Raw genomic sequence first — 26,496 nt, forward strand, 5'->3', positions numbered from 1 at the left:
TGAGGTGGCTTTCTTCAAGACGCCGTCTGACATCCCAATCCATTACTTTCTATTACATCACGTCAGGTATGCCGTTCGATTGAGAAAGGGGGATAGCCTTTAGCCATTGCTTATATCGGAAGCTATAAGCTTGTTCTTACTGAAGTACTGAGCACAAACAGAAGAGAGAAGAGGAGAGGGGGTGGAGCAGGATAAGGAGGAGGGGAGCGGCTAGCTATTGGGAAAAAGAGAGACAACATGGCCTGTGGGCAAGGTCTTTTGGACCAGGCTGCTTTGAAGTCCTTTGGAATTTCCAAGTTTAACTAACACTGAATCAGAATGTTGCCCTCTTAAGAACTCTTTATACCCGCTGACAGGCATATGTGACTGCTTTCCCCTACTTCCATTCAAATCAACAACTCCAAAGCAAAACAGGGAACATTAAGCTGGCAGACTCTTGAAAGACAGGCCTCCCTTGCACTCCAGTCAAAGAGCACCTTCACAATTATTTTTCCGAGATTCATCCCACTGCCACTAAGCAAAGATGATAACCACTTTCTACTTTATTTAAGACAGGTTGCTAGCTGTCCCAGGAGTCGGGAAGACATCCTGGACAAGTCACTTAACCTCTATTTGACTCAGTTTCCTCAACTGTAAAATGGGGATGATAATAGCACCTACCTCCCAGGGTTGTTCAGATCAACTACTGATTGGTAAAGTGCCTGGTACACAGTAATACATGGAATGCTACATAAGAAGTACTTGATAAAATGCTTGTTTCCTTCCCCTGGAGGCTACATCACACTTGAAAGCCAGTCCAAAGCATCAGTGGCATCTGGAGCCTTCTCACCTGGCTGAGGAAAACAAATTGGATTTAATCAATCAACTAGCATTTAGTAAGAGCCTACTTTTTGTCAGGTACTGTGCTAACCAGCTGAGGATACAAAGAAGGAGAAAAAAAGCAAACTTCTGCTACTTAAGACTCAAGCCATGTTTTAATTCTTAAAATTGCGGAGCTGTGGCATTAGGGAGTCTGTGCTTTGTAGGGGTGAGAAAGTGTAGTAGGATATAGAGCAGGGGTGGAGAACCTGTGGCCTCGAGGCCTCTGGGTCCTCAAGTGTGGCCCTTTGATAGAATTTAAATTTCTGTGAAGGGCCACACTTGAAGACTTAGAGGGCCACAGGTGGCCTTGAGGCCTCAGATTCCTCACCCCTGGTATAGAGTGTAGCATTAGAATGAGGGTAAAGGGTATAACAGAGACTTATATTCTGTTCTTCACCCTCACCATCTTGTGCTACCATTTTTAGTCATTTTTCCATTCTCTCCCTCCCCCTCAAAATGGGATCTATAATTTTCATCTGATTCTAACTAACTTATTTTATAACAACAACATGGTGTGAAATGCATTGGTAATGAAAGAACAAATCAAAAACTTTGAATTCTACTTGCAAAACTGAAATCATTAGAAATTATTTAGGCGACTGTGAACAATTCATTTAGCCTTTGTTTCTCCATGATGAAAATAAGGCCAGCAGTACTCATCATCCTAGGTTACAGGGCTATGGTGAGAAATTATAGTATCACAGAATTTTGGAGTTGGAAGGGATGTTACAGGTCATGTAGTGCTCTGAAATCATAAACAAGACATTTGCTGTATCATTATCGGGTGATAAATAGTTAAGGAAACCCAAGTATTTTCAATGAACTGTGTAATGTAAGGGGAGATACAAGGAATTATAAAATATTGTCTCTGTAAGGGGTTTACAATAAATAAAATTAGGGAGGCAAAGATTCATAGTATCACAGAGTAGCATATGATAAAGTCAAATGAACAAGTTGTTCAGTCACGTCCAACTCTTCATGACTCCATTTGGGGTTTTCTTGGCAAAGACACTGGAGTGGTTTGCCATTTTCTTCTCCAGCTCATTTTACCAAGGAAGAACTGAGGCAAACAGAGTTAAGTAACTTAGCCAGGGTTACATAGCTATTAAGTGTCTGAGACTAGATTTGAACGCAGGAAGATGAATCTTCCTGACTTCAGGCCTGGCACTCTATCCCCTGCACCAACTAGCTGCCCCAAATTAACAATACATACAATAAATGCTAGGAGAAGTCCAGAAGAGAGACTGTCATCACAATAGCTAACATAGAGCACTTTAAAATTGCCACATACTTTATATATCTTATTTCAGTTGATTCTTGGAACAATTCTTTGAGGTAGATGCTATTAGTATCTCCATTTCACATAGAAGGAAGTTCGGGCAACTAGGTGGTGCAGTGGATAGAGCACCAGCCCTAAAGTCAGGAGGATGTGAGTTCAAATCCAGACTCAGACCAAACACTTGACACTTACTAGCTGTGTGATCCTGGGCAAGTCACTTAACCCCAACTGCCTAAAAGCCAAAAAAAAAAAAAAAGAATCAAATGGGAGCAAGCTGAGACCCAGAAAGCTTAAAATGCTTTTCCTGGAGCCACTACCCACCTAGTAAGGAGTCAGAAGTAGGATTTAAAATTAGCTTTCATTCTACTTTCTCTTAAATTCTAGCATAAATCAAAGTATTTATAGAGCACCTTTTGCTGGGTATAGGGCATTTATATGCTCCAGTGGGCTTCACTGGTTTATGACATGCACAGGAGGAGACTGTATTGTGCTAAGAGGCAGTGTGATACTGTACAGAGAACACAGGCTTGGGAATCAGAGAATATGGGTTCAAAGCCTGACATTTCAACCTGTGTGCCTTTGGGCAAGTTGCTTTATCAGTTTGGGCTTCCTTTTCTTCATCTGTGACATTAAGAAAAGACAGGGAGAAATGACTCCTAGTTCTAAATTTATAGTCCTATGTGTATTTGCATAATCATTTACATATTAGCAAAATCTATACAAACTATGGATTCAGGAAGGGATTTTTCAGGTTAAAAAAAGTGTATTATTATGAGATTAATGTCAACTTCAGCCAATCAAATTAAAGAGTGGTACAAAGTGAACCTTATTGATCTAATTCAAGGGGTGACTACAGCCAGAAGGGGGTCTTAGGTGTACAGGAATATTGAAATAATATTGTGGGTCTCACTGTGGTCTAGTGCTCTGGTTGTCCTGTATGAGGAGCTTGGGAAACTGGGAGGGAGGAGATGTATCAAGGTGGGGGCAATCTGGAGAAATCAGACAGAGTGAAGGGGAAGAGGTAAGGACGAGTCTGTGAGATGTCAAGGAGAAGGGTAAAGGAGAGGATAAGAGACGAGGGAGAGAAGAATAGCGAAGGTCTGGGGGGTTGAAAGAAGGGGTCAGAGAGATATCTGGGGAAAGAGGTAGTGTCCTCCAGGGGTCTCTTTGTTCTAAGGCTAGAAGAGAGAGGTAGGCAGTGTGGAAGAAGAACAGATAGATGTCTGGCTTTCCATCTCCACCCCACCTTTCTGTGTCTCTTTTCTTTCCCCTTCTCCTGGCTGTTCTCATCCTATGCTTTCCTCCACCTGGTTCTTCTCACTTCCTTTCCTTCACCTGGCTTTTTTCCCTCATTGGGCTCTGCTCCCCCACCTTCAGGAGTTCAAATCTGACCTTAGACATGTACCTAGGCAAGTCACTTAACCCTGTTTGCTTCAGTTCCTCATCTGTAAAATGAGCTGGAGAAGGAAATGACACACCACTCCAGTATCTTTGCCAAGAAAACCCCAAATGGGGTCATGAAGAGTTGGACACTACTGAAATAACCAAACAACAACAACGAAGTATATAAGCATTCTATACTTGTCCATCTTTTTTTTTTTGCAGAAGAAAACATATTGATTCAAAATTAGAGAGTAATTTAAGTTTGTAGGCCAGCATTTCTAAAACAGTATTTCACATAATATGAATGGGGTTAGAGAGTTGAGGAAAAGTCCTTGAGAGCATTTCAGTGACAACAGTACTTCTTTATTTAAAGTATTAATGATTTTAGATCTATGCACATAGAAGTCAATGTTTATATTGTGTGGCAGTTCTTTCAATATAAAAATAAGCTTATTTTCTCTGAAATTTCTGGCTCGCATTTATCCTAACCCACTGGACTAGCATTTATGAGTTCCAACAAACTTTGGTCTCAAAGTATTAGATGGCTAAATTTTAGTATGAGAAGCACACCAGTGTACAATGCTTGGTTTTACCCTGTTTTGAACCACTAGAGGGCACTCAGAGTTTTCTTCTCTATAGCACTCACAGTGGAAACAAAATCCCAGGTATCTTTCCAGAGCCACATCTGTGGATTAGGCCATGAAAAGCCGGATTCTTAAAATTCCAGATTTTCTGTACTCATCTCAGATTTCCCCAAAGTAGATGTGCACTACTGAACCCCTGTACCATGTTTGTACCTCTTCTTCAAGTCATAGTGGCTTAGATTTCTGTTTCACTGGACCTGTATCCATTTGCTTTTTTTCCCCTCTTTTTCTTGGTGAAGCAATTGGGGTTAAGTGACTTGCTCCAAGTCATGCACAGCTAGTGAGTGTTATGTGTCTGAGGTCAGATTTGAGCTCAGGTCCTCCTGACTTCAGGGCAGGTGCTCTATCCACTGCACCACCTAACTGCCCCTATCCATTTGCTTTTAAAGTCATGAAAAGTCCCCAAAAATGGTGCCTCCAAAAAGCCAAGGCAGAATTTAGCTTATTTTAGAACTCCCCTAAGAACTAGGGGTTTGCATTCCTTCTCTTGCCAGATTCATCTGTTCTCATTGAGTTGTTCTATATGCTGCGGCCATTGGATTCTTTTCATTTGCTTTTCCTGTTGAGTTATATAATCCAGACCTCACAAAACACTAACTTCACCATCTTAATATCTGCTCCTTTGTAGCCTCTACCACATTACATTCTGGACCTTCTTCCTTGCCTTGGGACATCTTCTCTCTAAGGTGTTCCTACAAGAGACAGCTACTCTACTGATTGGCGTCCTGGCCCCCTTGATGGTGGTGAAGGAATACAGTTATCCCTTCTACAATATGGGGATTAGGGATGGGGTGCCCCCCACGGTCTGGAAAATCCACAAAAGAAGAAATTTGCCCTCCGTTTGTGCCAGAGAAAAAGTCTGAATTTTTTCTTTTTCTTTTATGGGGTGTTTACAGTACCTTATTGTAAAATTTGGATTAAGTATTTGGTCATAGGCCCTGTGCCATCTGCAGCTTCCTCAACCCCCCCCCCCCGAAATTCCATTTAATTTCCTATGCCAACCTGTGATACACTGAAACCTTGAAACCACAATGGGGAAAGTCATGATGCGGAAGGGATAACTGTATAAAGCATTTCCCTTACTTCCCCTCACTGAAGAATGGTTCGTATCTCTCTAAGCTTTACCTAAATGTGGGAGGGCAGGAATGAAATGACAGAAGGTATGACAGTTACTGTGTTTAAGCCAAATATCTTATTGATTGCTGATTTTGTTACTGTGTATTTAATGTTTTTTCTATCTCGGGGATGCTACTTGGACTGTAGTACCTGAAGGCAGAGTCAGCGTCCTGACACGAGAAGAGAAATTGAGGCAGTGCATACACCTCCTATTTACCAGCATCACTTACCCATGGCTGAGCCTTCCTCTACTGTGTTCTCTCCCCACCTTTCCTGGTGTCTCTTCTCTCCTTGGTCCATCAGCCCCCTTTTCCACTCCCACTCTCTTAGTGCTTTGAATTGCTATCACAGCTAGGTTTCCCCCACTCTGATTTCCACCTTCTTCTTTTTTGAGTTCATCAATTGATTTTAATTGTGTGGAGAGAAGATAAGAGCTAGAAATCCTAAAGGAGTTATCTCATCCCAGAGCAGCTTTAAAAGACCTTCAATACCAGGGACTTGATTGACTAGAATGGAGTCTCATCTCCTGTTGGGACCAGGACTCTTAAAAATGACTGGAATGAGAGAATGGCCTTTTGGATGACTTGGACCATAGACAACCATGTGTTATTGCTGCTGAATCAGGAAGGAAGAATGGAAAAAAAGGATGGAAGGAAAGCAGGAAGGAAGAAAAGAAGGAAGGAAACAAGGATTTATAAAGCACCTACTATGTGCCAGTCATTGTGCTAAGTTATTTATAATCAATAACTGAATGATCCTCACAACCCTTCTAGGTAGGTGACGTTATCATTCCTATTTTTCAGTTGACGAAACTGAGAAAGACAGGTTAAATGACTTAGTCCAGGCTCATAGTGCTAGTAAATGTCTGAAGTCTGACTTGAGCTCAGGTCTTCTAAACTCCACATCCAGCACTATCTGCTTGCCACCGAGCTGCCTTTCTCTGGAGAGGAAGGATCTACATTTTAGTGTACCCTTTATTACTATGGGTTTCTATGGAGAGTGTTTTGTAGTCAATACTAGAAAAACATGTTCTCTTTGGGTCTTCTTGCTCTAACTTCATCTAATAGAACAAGAATTCCCCTGTCTCACATGTGTCCTCAGGTAAAGGAAGAAAATGTAGCCATTTATTCTGCTTTCTCATTGTTAAAATAACTATTGTCCTTATTTGAAAGAGAAGCAGCCCAAGTTTCATAGGTTCTAGCAATTCTAGCCTTCACCACTGATAGCAATGAGCTTTTAATTTCCTGTTTGCCATGTACTCAGGAAAATCTTTCTTCTCCCAGGTCCTGAGTTCACAGTTATACCCACAGTCACCAGGACCCTATCTTGTTTCTTTCTGTCTTCATATCCTAGAAAAGAGATGGACAGTTGGGAAAGCAGAGGAGGATCATGTGTTTAGGTCCAACACAAATGGAGAGAGAAGGAATAATAGTCACAGGGCAAAGCCTTGTAAGCCACATACCAGCAAAATGCATGAGGCAACATGGAATAGTAAACAGAGGGTTAGATTTGAAATCAGGCACATCCAAGTTCAAATTCTATCTCAGACACTACCTATGTTGTCATGGAGCTAATCAGGTTCAGGAATAGCAGACTAGGATGACTGACAAGCAGATGGGAAGAGACTGCTAAATAAGAGTATTACAGCCAAGGGGGTGAGCAGATCAGGTCGAGAGACAAGGGAAAAGTACAACCACCAGGCCTGGGTGGCAAAAAAAAAAAAAGACCATGTGAAAGAGGAAAGAGACAGAAGCCATGAACTGTCCTCTCTAGCATAGGGTCAGTTGTTGAACAGTATATGAGTGCCTATGGTCAGGGCTGTAGTGGGATTTAGAAGTAAAGTTATGACCCTTGCCCTCAAGAAGTCTGATATTATTTAATTAGGTCCTGAGCTCTACGGCATGACTCTAATTCATAATGTAATCAAGCAAGTCTTTGTGGGGGAGTTGAGACTAAGCTGGGATTAAAATGTGATCCTGGACTTCTAAAACCTAAACCGATTGTACCTGGAGGGGGAGGGGGTATGGAGGGAGGTAGACATAAAAATTTCCTGTTTCAGATTCTCGGAAAGATGATAAGAATCTAATAACACAACCATATTACAAAGGCTACTATATAATAACAAATGCCAAAAGGCAGCTGAACTTGGGTTATATGCAATATAATGCACTATATTACCAATTATATATAAACTATGCCTATATATACCAATTATATGTATATATTATACACAACTGATATTAAAATAATTATAATTTATATATAATCATATTTCATATATTGTATAATTATATTAATATAATTATATATGTGGGTATATATGTGTGGGTGTATACCAATTATATGACCAGTATTGGTCCTGGGGCCAGATTGTGAAGCTTCTCTTAATAGAAGGGTAACGAAGGGACTATGTGTGCAGTTAGTTTTTATTTCTCTTTGTTTTTTTATTACAAGAGAGAATATATTGGAGTAGAACAGGTAGAAAGAAAAGAAAAGGCATCAAAAATGTTTTTCCTGTAGAGGAAAGATGTTTTATTTTCTCTTTCATCTCTCTTATGAAAATTCAACCTGAAAGGTTGTTGTATTTTTTTATTTATACACTAAGTGCAAGACAAAATGGTACAGGATGAAATTAATCAGTAACCTTGCTATAAATAGAGAAAATCAGATCCATCTAATAGCTCCAGAGTGAACTCCATCTTCACAATTTCCTCCTCCTCCTCTTTTATAATCTTTACTTTCTGGATGTAACCTAGTGAGGTCATCGATTCAAAGAATAGTAGTTGCAGCTTCTGTTGCAAATGTCAGATTCTTAACTTTAACTGTGGTAGGTTCAAACACACCACTCTACCTGTTGTCTTGAGGTTTGCCATTGATTAAATCAAGATCAATCCACTGGTTTAACCTGAGCCTCATTATGGAAAGCTCTTAACTTGGCCACCAAATCTATAGAGTTTTGGGCAGCATTAACTGCCAATGTGTTGGGAATCATAAGAAAAGATCTAGCAAATTCTGCAATAGCAAGTTGTTCCCATGATCTCATGCTAGTTGTAAAGTTCTCTAGCTAAATGGAAAGGGCTGCTTCTATAGCACCACAATCCTGGCACTACAGACTTTGACTCCAGGACTCTCTTAACTACACAAAGAGCATCGTTTAAAGAGCACTCCACCTCCTCCCACATGAAGTCATTTGCTCCACGTAAGGTAATTGAAGCAGATGTTCGAGCTCTAGTGTTTTTGATTAAAATTAGCTCATCATCACAAATCCTCTCTTGTACTACCACTTCTGCGTGCCCCAACGTTGGAACTTCAAAACTATCTTCACCTTCTAGATTAGTGAGCGTTGGCAAAATGGTTGCTCCAGATGCTGTGGCAATTCGCTTGTGGTCCCTTTTTAAAACTCTTCGGACTGTTATAGTTGAAGACTCAACAAAGTACTTTAGACACATATCATCAATTCCACCAGTAGTTAGAATAACGTTGGCACCAGTGGTCATTATGTTTTCAATCCTCTCCTTAGTAATATCTATTCTCTCTTTCTGATGTGATCCAGTTTTTCTGGGTCTATAATGACCACTTGTACATCAAGCTTCATTTCTGTTTTCTGCAGGCAAGCAATTTTCACATTAACTATTCTTTTGGACCTGCCCTGCGATGCCATCACACAATTCAGTGCATAAGCATTTATAAACATACTCTCCTTCTGACTTTGCCCATAGTACACAGTATTTTATGTACCCTATCTGTCTGGAGCATCAAATGATCTTGTGAGGAAAGTACCACAGGTGGTATTCCCACTTTAGAAATCAACAAACTGATAGAGAGTGTAAGTGATTTGCCCATGGTCAAACAGGTAAGTGCTAGAGGCAGGATATGACCTCCTTGTCTCCTGAACCTGTCCAGCCCTTTCTTCTAAGTATATGATCAAATTTCTTTAACTAGTGCATTACCAAAAGTCATTTCCAGAGGAAAAGTGTCAAAGAATGCTCAGTTTGCATTCCCGTGTATCAAGAATATCTGTAAATTTCAGATAAACTAAGACTTGAAGTATGTCTAATATGGTCTCAGTGTCTAGGGGGTTGCTCCCTAACCCAGATATGTAGATTTGAGAACGAAGAATGATGAAGAGCATGGGGTTCTATGAAGTTTCTCCATAAAGGTCAAGTTTGATCAGAGGCTAAAACATTCTATTGGCATAGAAATGACTCTTTTTGTAACACAATTTACCAAAAAAAAAAGGCGTGAAGAGAATTAGAAACAGCAGGATAACCCAAACATCTTCCATAAGATGACCTGGAGGAGAGGGACAGCAAGCAAGATACACAGAAGAAAACTACGATAATGCATTAAATCATAACTTCAAGCAATGAGGGCTTTGAAATGTTAGCCAACAGCAACAATGGCCAGACCGCTTTGGCATTCAGCAGTATTGCTTTGCTTGAAAATACTTCATACTCTTTCTGAAGCAGAGCTCTGCAAACAGCTGCCAAACCTTACAGAAGTTACGCGTAAACAGGATACTGAGGTCTCCTTGTCACAAATCGGTTGTTTGGGCCACATGCATAAACAGATAACACCAAGGCTGTCTGAAAATGAAGCATAGTTCTGTTTCTATAAATAGGGATGAGGGTCAGTGATAGAACCAGGATTCCCTGTTTCCCTGTAATAGATGTTAGCTGTCCCTAAAAGGCAACCAAGCTTTCTTTTTTTTTTTACTTTAGTATTTTTTTCATCTTTCTTGTTTTTGTGTTTATGCATTTTCTTTTGCAACATTGCTAATATGGAAATGTTTTGCATGATTTCACATGTAGTATTGATATCATATTACTTGCCTTCTTAAGGCACAAGGGAAGGGAAGGAGTGAGGGAGAGAATTTGGAACACAAATTTTTTTCTTCTCCCCCCCAATAGTATTTTATTTTTTCCAATTGCACGTAAAGATAGTTATCAACATTCACTTTTATAAGATTTTGAGTTCCAAAATTTTCCCTCCTTCCCCTCCCCCTTTCCTAAAAAGGCAAGCAATCTGATATAGGTTGTACTGTATAATCATATTAGACATATTTTAGAACTCAATTTTTTAAATGAAATGTTACATTTTTTTAAAAAAAATGTAATTAGGAAATATTTGAAACAAATAAAAATATATCAGAGCTTTAAAAACAGATAGGGTACATAAAACACTATGTGCCCATGGGCAAAGTCAGAAGGAGAGTACGCTTATAAATGCTTATGCACTGAATTGTGTGATGGCATCACAGTGCATGCTATCCCTGGGACTTCCTTTGGTGTAACTTTTATTGGTTACCCAAAGAAACAAAAAGTTCTACCCACTTGGAGATACCCTCCAACCACGAATCATCTTACCCTGTTCTGTTGGCCAGATTCAATTCCCTATGAAGATGGGGAGGGAAACATCCAGAGATCCGAGTGCTGTTGTATGCTTGCTGCATATCCTTGCTGTGTTAGGGCAAAGTAACCTCCTTATGTTAGTGTTCAATGACTTGCCTGTGTCTCACTGCGTCCTAACATGAGTGCTGGTGTTGTCTCTGCTGATTGACAGGAATCTTATTCCTAACTGAATGCAAACAGAGACTTTCTTAAGGTCTTCCATATGTTAATTATTTCCAGTATGTCCTATATGCAGCTTGTTTATACATAATTGTTTATAGAACTGTTCAATTGTGTGGCAGAAGAAGGTGTGCTTGATTTGGAATCAAAAGGTGTTCCAAACACCCTTTGATTCCCCCTATGATTCTAGCTCTCAAGGACACGCTCAAGGCCTCTCTGAAGAACTTTGGAATTGATTGAGATGTGGGAGACACTAGCACAGGACCACTTAGCATAGTATGCTCACATCAAAGAAGGCACTATGCTCTGTGAGCAAGGCAGAATTGTAGCAGCTCAAAAGAAATGTGAGATGTGCAAATTTAGAGACATCTCCACTCCAAATGTGCCCAACCTGTGGTAGAGTCTTCCAAGTTCATATTGTTTGACCAGCCACAGCTGGACACACTATACCTTGACCCCAGTGTAGTGTTGTCATTTTGGTCCTCTTCAAGAATGAAGGACAACTATGATTGTTGCTAAGTGACCTACGATTCATCTAAATCACCTATGACACTAGCTTTGTGACCCTGGGCAAACTATTTAACCTCTGAGATCTCAAGTCAGAAACACCTGAGTTTAAATCCTGCTTCAGACACTTACTAGTTGCATACCCCGGGCAAGTCATTTAACTTCTTTAAGCCTCAGTTTCCCCATCTGTAAAATGAGGGGGTTGGACTCTCCTCCATCTCTAAATTCTAGCTCCAAAATTATGAGCCCAAGAGTTTTCTCATCTGTAAAATGTAGATAACATCTATAGTGCTTACCTCAAAGGCTAGTTGTGAGGATCACGTGAAATCCAGTTATGTGCAGCACTTTGTAAATCTCTAAGATCTACATAAATGCCTGTTATCATGGCACCCAGACTCTTACAGAAGAAGCCTAAACATCAACAACAGGTTTGGTGAGCCTGTAGAGCCAATACGCTTAACGGAAGGGAGGTCGTTTTCTATGGATTGTACCCTCTTCATCCAGATTTGATTAGTTGTGCACACCCTTTCTAGTGATCCCAGCTACCTGGCAGCCTTACCACTCTGCCAAAGAACTGGAAGCCCTGGACATTTGGTCAACCCTATTTACTAGCTATGAGAGTCCCTAAGGTGAGGAAGACACACAGAAAGATATTTCTAACTCAGTGAATAGAGCTCTGGGCCTGGAGCCAGAAAGATTTGAATTTAAATCCAGCCTCAGACACTTATCAGCTGTGTGACTCTGAATGAGTCACTTACCTCTGACTGCCTCAGTTTCCTCATCTATAAAATGAGCTGGAGAAGTAAATGGCAAACCACTCCAGGATCTCTGTCAAGAAACCCCCAAAGGGGGTCACAAAGAGCTGGACACAACTGAAAAGACTCAATGACAACAATAACAAGATGAGGCCCTATACCATACTTTTCCTACATAGCTTACAAGATTCTTGTGAGAGGTGAATGAGATCGTTTGAAAGTGCTCTGTAAACTGTAATAGTCTACGCCAATAAAAGATAATGTTCTTATCATTCAGGCATTTGGCCTGGGCGCTTTGCAGCAGTAAAAACAATGAAGGTCTCTGTTCTGGTGGAGCTCCACTTTCTTGGGAGAAGTACAGGGATAATACAGAGAGAGCAGATGATTATTGATGATGATTTTAAAAGGAAGAAAAACTGATTTGCTCAAGGCATTGCTTACTGATGAGTCTGCACTTAGCAACAACTGAGAGTTATTTACTTTTTGATGTTGTAAATACAACTAAACAACCCAGAGCAGAGCCATGAACTGAACAAGTGACTTACCCACAAATTGATTCCTGCATGTGTAATGTCAGCTTGTGAAGTTAAAATCCCTTGGGGATTTTACTTACAGAGGAGTTGATTTATTTGTAAAGTAATATATCTTTTGAAAATATCCATTACTAACTACCCCTCCAAAAAAAAAAATTCAACCCCCACAGCTAGTTTTGTTTTGGCTAAGCAATGGGGTTAAGTGACTTACCCAGGGTCACATAGCTAGTAAGTGTTATGTGTCTGAGGCCAGATTTGAACTCAGGTCCTCCTGAATCCAGGGCTGGTGCTCTATCCACTGCACTACCTAGCTGCCTGACAGATAGTTTTGACAAGCACTAGATACATAGAATGGGGCAACTAAGTGCAATGGAAATAATGCTGGGCCTGGAGTCAGGAAGACTCATTTTCATGTATTTAAATCCTGCCTCAGATACTTACTAGCTGTGTGACCTTGGGCCAGTCTCTCAATCCTGTTTGTCTCAGTTTCCTCATCTATAAAATGAGCTAGAGAAGGAAATAGCAAATCACTCTAGTATTTTTGCCAAGAAAACCCCAAATGGGGTCACAAAAACCAACCATACAATAACAACTAAACTGCTGTCTCTCTCAGGAATGGCTCCTTAGCAGGACTAGGTGCCTGGAATACTACAGAAAAGATCAAGGAAGGAAAGGTGGAGCAAAGGGAGAATTCCCTGCGATAAGCAGACACAACTAGACAAAAACATACTATTTTCTATTATCTCTCAGCAGTGATTTTTTAAAAATAGTTCAGAGGGGTTTTCAAGTGTAGCATATACACATGGAACAGAACCCTAAAAAAGGACCAAAAAGCTCCTAAGACACTAAGAGAAACTCTGAAAAAGGAAGTATCCTGAAATTTATTCTATCCTAGCAAAGTGACAGAGACTGAAGGTCCAAGGACTCTTGACTTCATATATGTGTGTATGTGTGTGTGTGTGTGTGTGTGTATGTATATGTATATATACATATATGCATATGTATATATATATATATAAAACATATTTCCCCCAATTACATGTTAAAACAATTTTTAAACATTTTTTAAAAGTTTTGAGCTCAAAATTCTATCCTTTTCTCCCTCCCTCTCCTCTACCCCTCCCTGAGATGATAAGTAATCAGATACAAGTTATAATGTATAATCATGTAAAACATTTCCATATTAGTCATTTTGTACAAGAAAACTTCAATAAAAGAAAAAAAATAAAAGAAAGAATTTTGAAAAAATAGCATGCTTCAGTCTGTATTCAGACAATATCAGTCCTTTCTCTGGAGGTGGATGGTATGCTTCCTCACTAGTCCTTTGGAATTGCCTTGGATCATTGTGTGGCTGAGAATAGCCAAGTCATTCACAGTTCTTCGTTGTACAGTATTGCTGTTACAATGTACAATGGACCTTTGACTTGTGCTACCCATTTAAGCAGAACAAAGGCCCCATTTGTAAAGGTCATCATGTAGGTCACTTGGTCCATATTATAGATTGGAGAAGGCAGGAAAGAACAAGTATTGCTTCCCAGGATGCCAGTGTATTGGAAGATAAGGAGACATCACCTGCTAATTAAAATATAGTAGCTGCAACTTACCCCAGCATGCCTGCTGTGATGAACACAACCCATAGGTATCCAAGGCCCAAGGTCACAGTAAACACCACCATGCCCACCAGGGCCATGGAATAAACCACCACTGTCGTCTGTCTGGAAGCAAGAGACAAGAGAGTCAGTGGGAAATCCCCACATTTTTCGTGTTGAGTACTGATCAGACCTGTACCTTATGAAACATATTTGACAGATGTACTTCCTAGGCTCAAGGGTGCCTTTCCTCATAGTGGCAAACAACTTAGTAACTGGGGAGAGGAAAGCTTCCGTACACCAAGACCTTCCCAAAGTGAGTCTGTAGCCCTACACTGCATTCTAGGTGGGAAGAAGGTAAACGGGAGCATCAATAACATCTTTCTAAAAAGATGAACTTAAGGAAGAACTGTCTCAAAAAAGAGTTCTTGACGTAATTATAACTAGCATTTCTATAGTGCTTTAAGGTGGTTTGCCAAGTGCTTTACAATTATTATCTCATATGATCCTCACCACAACCCTGGGAGGTAGGTGCTATTATTATCCCCATTTTACAGACGAGAAAACTGAGGCAGATTAAAGTTGAGTGACTTGCCCAGGATCACACAGATGGTTGGATTTGAATTCAGATTTGCCTGACTCCAAGTCCATATTTCCCTGGCTACAGGAATAAGATGCAGGGACTACACAGTAGATTTTCCAGAGGCATCCCACTTTCACTGCTGGGATTTTGTCCATTATTACTAACTAACACAAAATATATTGATATATTAATAACCTGTAAGATTAATAAATAACAGGAGATGGAGGGTTAGGGGAGTCTGGACCTGTATTTCATCAATATGAGGAGCTCACAGAATGGAAACTCCCTCCACTAATTCTGATTAACAATCCATCACTAATTTATAGTGTTAGAAAATTGCCCTGACCTACCTTTCTAACCTCAGAACCAAAAAATATGATATAATAACATCCATAGCATCTGCTACTCTATTATCTTTCCACTTCATCTGTACCTCAAGGAAAAAATACCACTGCTCACCCAGATTCATAACTAATCTAGGATGTGGGGGGCTTTGCCCTGGGGTGTGAAATTTAAAAAATGAAAACATTTAGCCTATCTACTCCTTTTACTCAAGTGTTCCAACTGACTCCAAAGAATTAAGAATGAACACCACTCAGAGCAACGGAGAAATGCAGGGTATGCATAAGCAGGCTATAACATTCAAATTCAAAACTGAAGGAAAGAGGAATTCTAAAGAAGAACAGAAATACAAGTTAATTGTATGATAAGAAGAGATTGGCTACTTGGCAAGAGGAAGGATTTATTTGTGAACAGTCCAATCACGATGAGAGGAGGAAGTAAGGAAGGTCTCCAACTGGTTAGGTGGACCTCCTATCATAAACTTAAGGAAAGAAAGGGACTAATTGACGTTCCCCAGGGGCGTCCATAGGGACTCAGCTTTTATTGACAATTGATTCAGGGTACTTTGGATGTCTTGGTAGTTCTGGAAGAACCTCATGGTTGCCATAAATATTTGGACCACAGAACTAGAGCAGTCAGAAGCTGTTGGGAGTGGACAGCCTTCTTCCCTCTCCATTCCTTCCATCCATACCCACTAACCTCTCCACTTAAAAAAAATAGCTCTGCATGCATATATAGCACAGTGGGACCACTATTCTCACCATTCTCACAAGTTCGTCAGGCAATCGATCAACAAATACTTTTAGGCTCCATGTGCAAACTGCTAAGGATATAAGGAAAAGAGTCACTATTCTCAAGAAACACACATTCTATTGGGATAGAAGACAAGTAAATAATTAGATACATCTAAGATATATAGAGCAGATGCAGAACAGCTGAGGTGAGGGTGGAAGGGACTTGGGAAGACTTTCTATAGTAGGAGAGTGAGCTAGTTCGACAAAAGCGAGGGAAACCAAGCAGCAGAAGTGAATACACACAGGCAGTTTTCAGACAAAGAAATCAAAGCTATCTATAGTCATATAAAAAATGCTTCAACTACTGACTAGAGAAACGCAAATGAAGACAACTCTGAGGTACTACCTCATACCTATCAGACTGGCTAATATGACAGGGAAAGGTCAGTGGTAGGTGTTGGAGGGGATGTGGGAAAACTGGAACATTAATGGACTGTTAGTGGAGTTGTGAACTGATTCAACCATTCTGGAGGGCAATTTGGATCTATGCAAACCCTTTGATCCAGCAATACCACATCCAAAAAAAAAGGGGGGCGTTGGGAAGGGTAGGGAGGGAAGGACCTATTTGTACAAAAATATTTATAGCAGCTCTTTTTGTGGTGACTAAGAATTGGAAATCAAAGGGATACCCATCAATTGGGAAATGGCTGAACAAGCTGTGGTATATGATTGAAATGAAATATTATTGTGCTATAAAAGAAGACAAGCAGGATGAGTTCAGAAAAACCTGGAAAGACTTACATGAACTGATGCAAAGTGATGTGAACAGAACCAGGAGAACATTAAATACCGTAACAGCAATACTGTTTGATGAATTGTGAATGATTTACCTATTCTCAGCAACACAACGATCCAAGAAAATCCCAAAAGACTAATGATGAAGCACACTATTTGCCTCCAGAAGAAGAAATGATATTGTTTGAATACAGACCAAAGCATGCTATTTTTCACATCCTTTCTTTCATTCTTTCTCTTTTATTCAAGTCTTCTTGTACAAAATGACTAATATGGAAATGTATTACATGACTGCACACGTATAACCTATATCTGACTGCTTACCATCTCAGGGAGGGGAAGAAGAGGGAGGAAGGGAGGGATAGTTAGAAGGATAGAATTTGGAACTCAAAATTTAATTTAAAAAATTTTAAAAAATTTTAAAAAGACAATTTTTTAAAAAAAGTTTTAATTGGGGGAAAGTAAAATATATATTAAAGATAAAAGAGCTGTCCCATGCCTGGATTGCCATACATAAGGAAAAAAAGAAGTGAAGATGGGGAGAATAACAGGAATGGGAAAGAGCCAATGTAAAGGCATGAGGACAGAAAATGGAATGTTATGCCTGAAGACTAGAAAGAAGTGAGTATAACTGGATTACAGAGGCTTTAAAGGGGAACAAAGTACAGTACAGAAAAACTGGAAAAGTAGGAAAGAGCCAGAATGTGAAGGGATTTAAATGCCAAATGGAAGATTTCAGAGGTAAGAAAACTTGTGTTTCTTGAGTAACAGAGGTCATATGGTCAGACCTACACTTTAGGATAATTGTTTTGATATATTTGTGGGGACGAACTAAATAAGGGGAAAGACTGGGGGCCAGAAGACTAATTAGAAAGTTATTGCAATAGTCCAGGTGAGAGGTCTAGATGAGAGACCTGAACTGTGGTTGTAAAGAAAGCAATAACACTACTAGGTCTGTTTCCCAAGGTAATTAAGGAAAAAGGGAAAGAACCTATATGTTCTAAAATATTTATAGCAGCTCTCTCTGTGGTGGTAAAGAACTGGAGATTGTCAGGATGCCATCAATTGGGGAATGGTTGAACAAGTTGTGGTATATGATGGTGATAGAATACTACTGTGCTGTAAGAAATGATAAGATCAACCATCTTAGGAAAATATAGATAGACTTGCATGAAATAATGAAGGGCGAAATGAGCAGGACCAAGAGAACATTATACACAGTAACAACGATATTGTTTTAAGAACAACTTTGAGTGACTAAGTCATTTTGACTATTATAAATGCCCAAATTAACTACAAAGGACATATGAAGAAAGATGCTATCTGCATCCAGAGAAAGAACTGATAAATAAACATATGTATAGAATGATTTTGCAAAGATACATATTTGAGCCTTATGTTAGCCTCCTCTAGGCTGGGACACGGGGTGGGGGAGGAGGAAAAAAAGGAAAAAAAAAGAAATTTACATGACAACTTTATTCTATATTTAAAAGGAATAGCAAGTTGTACATAATAGATTTGCAGTTTCATGTACAATCATCTTTTTTCTATTCTACTATGTTGTGGAAATGCTTGTTTTATTTCTTAAGCTCAAAATAAAATTTTAAAAAAGAAAAGAAAGGGATACTACATATGAGATGTCATACAGATTAACGCAATGAGACATTACAACAAGTTGAATACTTGGAGTAAGGGTGAGTGAAGAGTCAAGGATATAGCGAAAGTTGCAAGCTGGGAGGAGAGTGGTGTCCTCAGCGGTAACAGGAAAAATCAGAAAAGGAGAGAATTTCAGGGGAAAGCTAGTGAGTTCTGCTTTGGATATATTGCATTTAGGACTCCTATGAGATACCCATTTTGCAACATGCAAAAGACATTTGGAGATGTGAGATTAGAACTCAGAAAAGAGATGGGCTGGATTTGTAAATCTGAGAATTCTCTCCATAGAGTTGATAATTGCACCCGGGGGGAGGCTGATGAAATCATCAGGTGAGACAGTATAGAAAAAAAAAAAGAAAATAGCCAAGGACTGAGCCTTAGAGGACACCCATGGTTGGGAATATGTCTTAGATGAAGATCCAATAAAAGAAACTGAGGAAAGAGCTGACAAATAAGAGAAGAACCAGGAGATTGTAGCACCACAACTAGAAAATGTATCTGGGAACAGTAAGAATGGTGGTGACACTCAACTGTAAGATGGAGATAGTAACACCCATCTCCTAGTGTTGTTGTGAGAATTAGATAACATTTATAAAGCACTTAGCACAGTGACTGGCACACAGTAGGTGCTTAATAAATGATGATGACATCAATTATAAATTCTTCTGGGACCTAGTTCCACAAGAAGGTAAAGTGTGATGGTAAGGAATCAAGTGTAGATTGAAGATAAACCAGCATAATATAGTTCTCAACTCCCTGAGGGGAAGCACTGCTATAAAACCAGGGGGCATGTCATAGACCTGACTATACCATGGTATTGACACTTCCTACCACAGGGCTGCCCTTCTTGCAAATGACTTCACCTCCCAGTGTCCCAGACAATTCTAAACTGAAGAGCAGATGCTGATCTGCATTGTTTTTTTTTCATTGGGAAATTCTCTATTCTAAATTTCTTACTCAGCAATTAGCATAGTGTCTTGCTGTACTAAGCACTGAAAAATGCTTAAAGACTGACTAACTATACCAGTGAAATCATTACAGGTGCAATCCAAAAATAAGTGTGTACATGGATGTGTATGTATGTAGTTATATGTATATGCATGTATTTATGTGTATATGTATATGTCATCTGGCTGTCAAGACCCAATGGCTTGGGGTTGGTGCTGAGGCTCAAAGATTTCATTCTTTCCCCAGTCTCAGCACAGTGAACTCTGTAAAGAGGAAGCTGCAATGGACTTCTTAGGCAGTAGCTAGTGCCCCCTGCCCTCATGCCACCCCGATGATGCAAGCAAGCAAGAAATGTCAGGGGCTGCTGCCAAGCCTCATCACAAGCAATTCAGTCTCACCAGTCTCTCCTTTTAGAGCAGAAAAGGGAGAAGGGGGTGAGGAAAAATCATTTATTAAGCACCTGCTATGTACCAGTCACTATGCTCTCTGATCCTCACATCAATTCTGTGAGACGGATGTTATTATTATCTTCATTTTACAGTTGAGGAAATGGAGGTGCACAGTACACGGTGGTTAAGTGACTTGCCCAGAATCATATAGCTAATAAGTGTCTAAGACTGGACCTGAATTTGTGTTTTCCTTTTTAAAAAAAATTTAAATAGTATTTTTTTCCAATTACATGTGAAGACAATTTTCAACATTTATTTTATATAAGATTTTGAGTTCCAAATTTTTCTCCCTTCCTCCCTTCCCAATCACCAAGATGGCAAGAAATCTGATTTAGGTTATCCATGTGCAATCATGTAAAACATTCTTCCACATTAGTCATGCTGTGAAAGAAAACAGAACAAAAGGGAAAAAACACGGAAACAAAGAAAATGAAAATAGTATGCTTCGATCTGCATTCAGACTCCCATCAGTTCTTTCTCTGGATGTGGATAACATTTTCCATCATGATTCTTCTGGAATTGTCTTGGATCATTGTATTGTTGAGAAAAGCTATCATAGTTGATCATTGCACAGTGTGGCTGTTACTGTGTACAATGTTCCCCTGGTTCTACTCACTTCACTCAGCATCAGTTCATGTAAGTCTTTCCAGGTTTTTCTGAAATCTGCTTGCTCATCATTTCTCATAGATCAATAATATTCCATTACAATCATATAATCATGACTTGTTCAGCCATTCCCCAATTGATGGGCATCCCCTCAATTTCCAATTCCTGGCCACCACAAAAGAAACTGCTATAAATATTTTTGTACATGTAGGCCCTTTTCTCTTTGTATAATCTCTTTGGGATACAGGCCTACTAGTGGTATTGCTGGGTCAAAGGGTATGCACAGTTTTTATCTTTGAGGATATGGACTCATGTTTTCCTGATCCACAAAAATAGCTTTGACCAGTAGACTCAATTGGCCTTTGATAAAGTATAACTGAAGAAGTCCTATCACAGATTTAAAGCCAGATGCGATCTTAGAGATCATCAAATCTAATACCCTCATTTTACAGAAGAGGATACTCGGACTGAGAGAGGTTGAGAATCTTGCCCAGGGTCACAGAGCTAGTAAGCATCTGAAGCCAGATCTGAACTCAGATCTTCCTGACCCCAAGTCCAGCACCCTATCCATTAGACCACGAAACTATCTGGTCTGACTCTTAGCACACAGAAGCTAGTTCATGAGTTAGGGAACACGCTTGGCACTGTCCATAACCTTTGGAGGGCAAGAACGATTGGAGGTCCCAGTCTGCTTTGTAGGAGAACTCTGATGGCTTCCCAGGGAGTTTCAAGGTATGGTTGGCTCTGTCAGTCCATGTGCACTAAACAGCATATCATGTGTCCCGCTCTGTGGGGAGATTCAAAAGCAAGCAAAGGTTGAAAGGGGTATGAACCCACTAGGTTAAGGGTTAAAACCTAGAGTTTATGACCTTTTTAAAAAATCTTGATAGCCATATATACATACATATATGAATAATTTCTATATTTTGATAGCTATAATTAGTTTCCTTTGTAATTTTATTTTATATTATATATTTTTGGATTTTGTACTTTTTACATTTTATGTTATATATTTTTAAAAACACCTTTATACTGAAAGGGAGTCCATGGGCTTCACCAGAAGCCACAGCAGTCCATGACACAAAAATGGTTAAGACCTTTTGTTCTATACAGTTGGAATCTAATTAGTGATAAGGACAAAGGCATATTAAAAAAAATGATCAGAAAGTAACAGTGGAAAGTATTCTGGATTTGGAGTCAGAGGACCTAGGTTCAACTCCTGACTCTGCCATTTGCTACTTATGTAATCTGGGACAAGTCACTTGATCTCTCAGTTAGACTTCAATTTCCTCATCTGTAAAGTGAGGGAGTCAAGTTAAAGTTCCTTAAAGCTCTAAAGCTATAAGCTTGTGAATGCAAGTCTCAACTGTTTGGAAATGCTGAACAGCTGTAGCTCTTACTACATGTACCACAAATGGGTCAAGGAGGAGGGCAAGGGGGAAGTGAGACAATAAAACAAATTTCATTCTATTTCCCAATGACATTGGCTCTCATAGTGTTATGGAAAGGCAGCTTGATTTGTAATCAAAGGATCCGGCTTCAAATTTTGGTTCTGGTACTTATTGTTATGTTAGCCTCCCATTGCCATAAGTGTATAACCTCAGGCAGATTGTTTAACCTCTTTGGGTCTCAACTGGTCTGCTGTGATGGTCTTTAAGGTCCCTTCTAGCTTTAAATTATGGTCCTATGGTTCACAGACCCAAATACCTCCTCTGGGAACACAGACAAGAAAAATGTGAAATAAATTTCAGTTATTAGCATCTCCCCCCATTTCTTTCTTTCTACCTCCTTCCCTTAAGTGCAGCTGCCTTAAGAGGCAAGATTCTCATTCTGATTTTTCCCTTCACTGCCTACATCCCCCTCCTTATTCTTACCCCCAGGCCAGAGTATTCATTAATGAAATGCCTAAAGAATAAAAGAGACTTACTTGTATGTTTCAGTTTTATCCAGCCAGATGCTTGAGATTGTAGCCCCAACCATTCCTGTGATGATGATGGTCAGGCCAATTCTGCCAGCATTCACTTCTTCTCACACACACACACACACACACACACACACACACACACACACACACACACGCACACTCAGATTTGGGAGCAACTAGGAGCAAGATACAGGTCAAAGGATTTTGAGACTAAAGTCACAGAATTAAGTAATTTCCTCCATTAGGAAGCCAGCTGCTCAGAGAAGCTACCAGGTTGTCTGCTAAGCAGAGACAAGAATCACATTTCTTCCTTGTCTTATTGTTCCAGTGGTAGATGCTGTGATGCAGCAGCAACAGTGACTGCATCCCAGCCTTTTCAGAAAGGATGTTCCTAGTATACCAACACTTTGACCTCCATCCCCAGAATTCACTGGTCCTACCCTAACTATGGAGAAACTAAGTCACACTTGGAGAAGATGCTAACTTGCCCATCGACTACCTACACACAGCATTCTTTGGGTCAATATCTTACTAGTTATTTGAGGATCACCAAGAGACTCAGAAATGTTGATAGGGCAGGGAAAGCACTGCTATTCAAACCTGTAGAAGAGGGGAGGAAGTATTAGGTCACATGCTATCTTTGCAGCAATTACTGAAGTAGGAGGCAAGCCATCTCATTGTCATTTCTGTGGTTCCTGACATCCTTGGAGAGCACTGGCCTGGGAGTTCAAGGATTTAGACTGGAATCTAGATCCTGACACATTGCCGTATGATCAGAGGAAAAATCTCTAAGTTTCTGCGAACCTCAGTTTTCTTATGTGTAAAATGGGAATAATAATGCTTCATATCCAAAAGAACTTCTCTCCACTCACAGCTACCAAGCCAGTTCAGACCCTTATCACTTCTCATCTGAATTATCTCAATAATCTCCTTGCTGATTTCCCTGATCTTGCTGAAGCTCCTCTTCAATCCTTCCTTCACAGGGCTGCCATGCTCACGTTTTCTTACATCACAAGTCTGACCACGTCACTTCCCTGCTTAAGAAGCTCTTGTCCTTCACAATAACAGCCACGTTGTGCGATGACTAATATTGATAAACTTAACCCTTCTCAGCAATACAAGGATCCTAAGACATCTCCAGAGACTTCGTGATGGAAAATGTTATCCACATCCAAAGAAAGAACTATGGAAGTTGAATTGCTATCTTTTTTTTTTCCTCTTCTGTTGAGTTTTGTTTCCTCTTTCTGATGGTTCCTCCTATCGGTTTTAATTTTTACTTACAACATCACTAATGTGAAAATATGTTTAATAGGAATATAAATGTATAGCCTATATTAGATTGTGTGACATCTTGGGGAGGGTGGTGGGGAGAAAAATTTTGAACTCAAAACCATATGGAAGTGATTGTTGATAAATCAAAATAAATCAATAAAATAATTTTTTTTAAAAAGAAGCTCTTGTCCTTTCTTATGGCCTCTAGGATAAATAAAACACAAATTCTTCCCAACCTGGATCCATTTGGCCATTCCAGGCTCACTGCATTCTTCAGGCATTCTACATTCCATTCGAACTGACCTTTTGAAGGTGACATTGCACAGGGTTCCATGTCTCATCCCTGGACATGTGCACAAACTGTTGCCTTGGCTTAGAATAGGATCTATCCTTACCTCCACTTCCTAGAACCCCTAGCCTCCTTTAGACCTCAGGTCAAGTACCCCTTCCTACAGCAGCCTATCCTGATCCCCTGAGGCATTAATGTTCCTCAAATTACAAAATACTCGCAAAGTAAAAAAAAATTACTTCTCTGTGTACACGTGGTTTCCCCCTAACAGTGTTAACTTGTGGAGGGCAAGGATTGTTTCATTTTTCTCTTTGTGTTCTCTGTGCCTAGTGGCACTTTAAATGCTTATTGTATAGATGAATGAATGAGGCTCAGCATCCTCACCCTGGGCAAATCACTTAATTTCTATTTGCCTCAATTTCCTCATTCGCAAAACTGAGGTCCCAGAATTGTTGTAATATATAAAATTTATTTATAAAATTCTTTGCAAAGCTTAAAGTTTTATATAAATGCTTGTTATTATTATTGTTATTCCATTATCTTTCCCACCCCAAGTCCTCCCTTCTTCCTATCTTCCTTGTTTTCTTAGTCAGAGTTGGGGGTACCACCTTATTCCCGGTCATCCAGGCTTTCAACCTCGGTGCCATCCTCAACTCCTCACTCTCTCTCATCTCTCACACCCAATCTGTTATGAAGGCTTGGCAATTTCACCATTATCACATCTCTCACATATGGCCCCTTTTCTCCACTAACACTGCCACCCACCTGTTACAGGGCCTCAGTACCTCATTCCTCGTGTTGCAATTGACTAATGGTCAATTGAGGCTCTCCCTACCTCAAGTCTTTCCCCACTTCAATCCATCCTCCAGTTGGCTATTAAAGTGATCTTCCTAAAGCACAGGTCTGACTATTTCACACTCTCACAATACGTTCCAGTTTATCACCTCCAGGATCAAATATAGAATCCTCCATTTGGCTTTTATAGTCCATTATGACCTTGCCCCTTTATACCTTTCATGTGTTATTACACCTTACTCAATTTCATCTTGGTGATCAAGTGACTGCAGTCCCTGTTGCTTTTTCTTGCATGACTCACTAGCTGTCTCCTATTCCTGAAACATTCTCCCTCCTCTCTCCCTCCCAGCCTCCCTGGCTTCCTTTCTGCAAAAAGACTTTCCTAGTTCTCCATAATCTTCATGCCTTCCTTTGAGATCCTTCCCCACCTCTTCATCCACATTTATCCTATGCGTATCTTGATTCTATATAGTTGTTTGCATGTTGTTGCCCCATTAAACTGTGAGTTTCTTGTGACCAGAAAATGCTACCTTGCCTTTCTTCATATTCCAGTTCTTAGAACCACGCCAATAATATAACAGGCATTTAATAAAAGCTGTTAGGTTAATTTCTGCTCTGTTATCAGTTAAAAGGCTTTTGCTCATGATTATCGCAGGCATGTGAACACCTTAAAACCTCATTCTGAGGTAAGACAGGATCAGGAAAAGTCACCTGAATATTCATTTTGGATTAGTTTTTTTTCCCCTTTCAATTGTGAATTCACAATAGCAATCATCAATAAGCATATGAATTTCAACATACAAAATATAAGAGAGGATTGCATTAGAAACTATGAACTTCTGTTGTATAGTTTCTAAGTATAGTTATATGAATTTGACAAGTTCATAACCATATTGCTCTATTTGTGGTCCTTTTCTGAACTTCTGTTTTTCTTCTTTGAAAAAAAAAGTTTGATGCCTTTTTTTTTCACATTTGTCACTCTTTACTAGACTACACTCTCCTCTTCCAAATAAAGACCCTCTCTTATAACAGCTATTTATAGTTGTGTTGAAATTGTATATTATTTTGGTCTCCTCAACCACCCCACCAGTTACAGTAGTAAGAATATATATTGGTTTACCAGTAAGGTAACAATAAATAGGAAATAGCAACTGAGTATAAAGGAAACATAGAAGCCACTTACAAAACCTGCCTCCTACATTAATTAAGGCTACATCCAGAAACTGTGAAGTAAGCTAGTTCCCAATATAACAGCCATTCTGACCCAAGAACAGCCCCAGTTCTGTATACTGCAGATAAAACCAGAGAAACTTAATGTTGAAAAGGGATCCCTAAGCTGGCAAGGATGACTTTAAAATGATATTGATATGTTAATGTGCAACCCCTAAGGTGGCACATTAGGCTGTCCCCCACCATCATAATCCTATAAGAATGAGACCCCCAAACCTTGCTCCTCAAAACCTCCTCCACTGGGGATGGTACATATTGCCTGAGGGTCCCCAATACTGACCTACAGTTACATGACTCTATGTTCCCCTTTCAGTCCTAGTTGGGTCTGCTTACCCCTCCCCACTCCATTCTTCATGCTGTCTGCCCCCATACTCTCTGTCCCATATTAAAGTGTGATTGATATATTACTCCTTGCTTGCTGTCAGCATGATCTTTCCAGACTGAACCCAGGACCCCATTTATGGTTTCCTATCCTTAAGCAATAAATTGAGGTCACCCCAGCTGGGATTATTTGTTCGTAGTCACACCTCACAATGGGCAAACAGGGCTTTGAGAGAAAAGCAAGGGAAGATGAGGAACTTCATGCCCCATCTTGGGTGGGGACCTTCCTTTATGGTTGGGTCCTAACAGAAAGAT

General features: G+C 39.8%; 1 protein-coding gene and 1 pseudogene across 1 annotated transcript in view; both read right to left on the bottom strand.

Annotated features, from left to right (window-relative positions):
• Positions 1-26,294, bottom strand: part of FLVCR2 (FLVCR choline and putative heme transporter 2) — a 107,904-nt gene extending 81,610 nt beyond the window's left edge. The window contains exons 1-2 of the mRNA XM_020986255.2: positions 26,194-26,294; positions 14,253-14,363 (exon numbers count right to left, since the gene is read on the bottom strand). Coding sequence (XP_020841914.1) covers positions 14,253-14,363; positions 26,194-26,208 — 126 coding nt within the window. The 5' untranslated portion in view covers positions 26,209-26,294. The remainder of the gene's footprint in view (positions 1-14,252; positions 14,364-26,193) is intronic.
• Positions 7,948-8,995, bottom strand: LOC110208455 (T-complex protein 1 subunit alpha pseudogene; annotated as a pseudogene).
• Positions 26,295-26,496: the final 202 nt, after the last annotated feature.

Source organism: Phascolarctos cinereus, unplaced genomic scaffold, assembly GCF_003287225.1.
Source record: "Phascolarctos cinereus isolate Bilbo 61053 unplaced genomic scaffold, phaCin_HiC Scaffold_3;HRSCAF=262, whole genome shotgun sequence".
NCBI lineage: Eukaryota > Metazoa > Chordata > Mammalia > Diprotodontia > Phascolarctidae > Phascolarctos > Phascolarctos cinereus.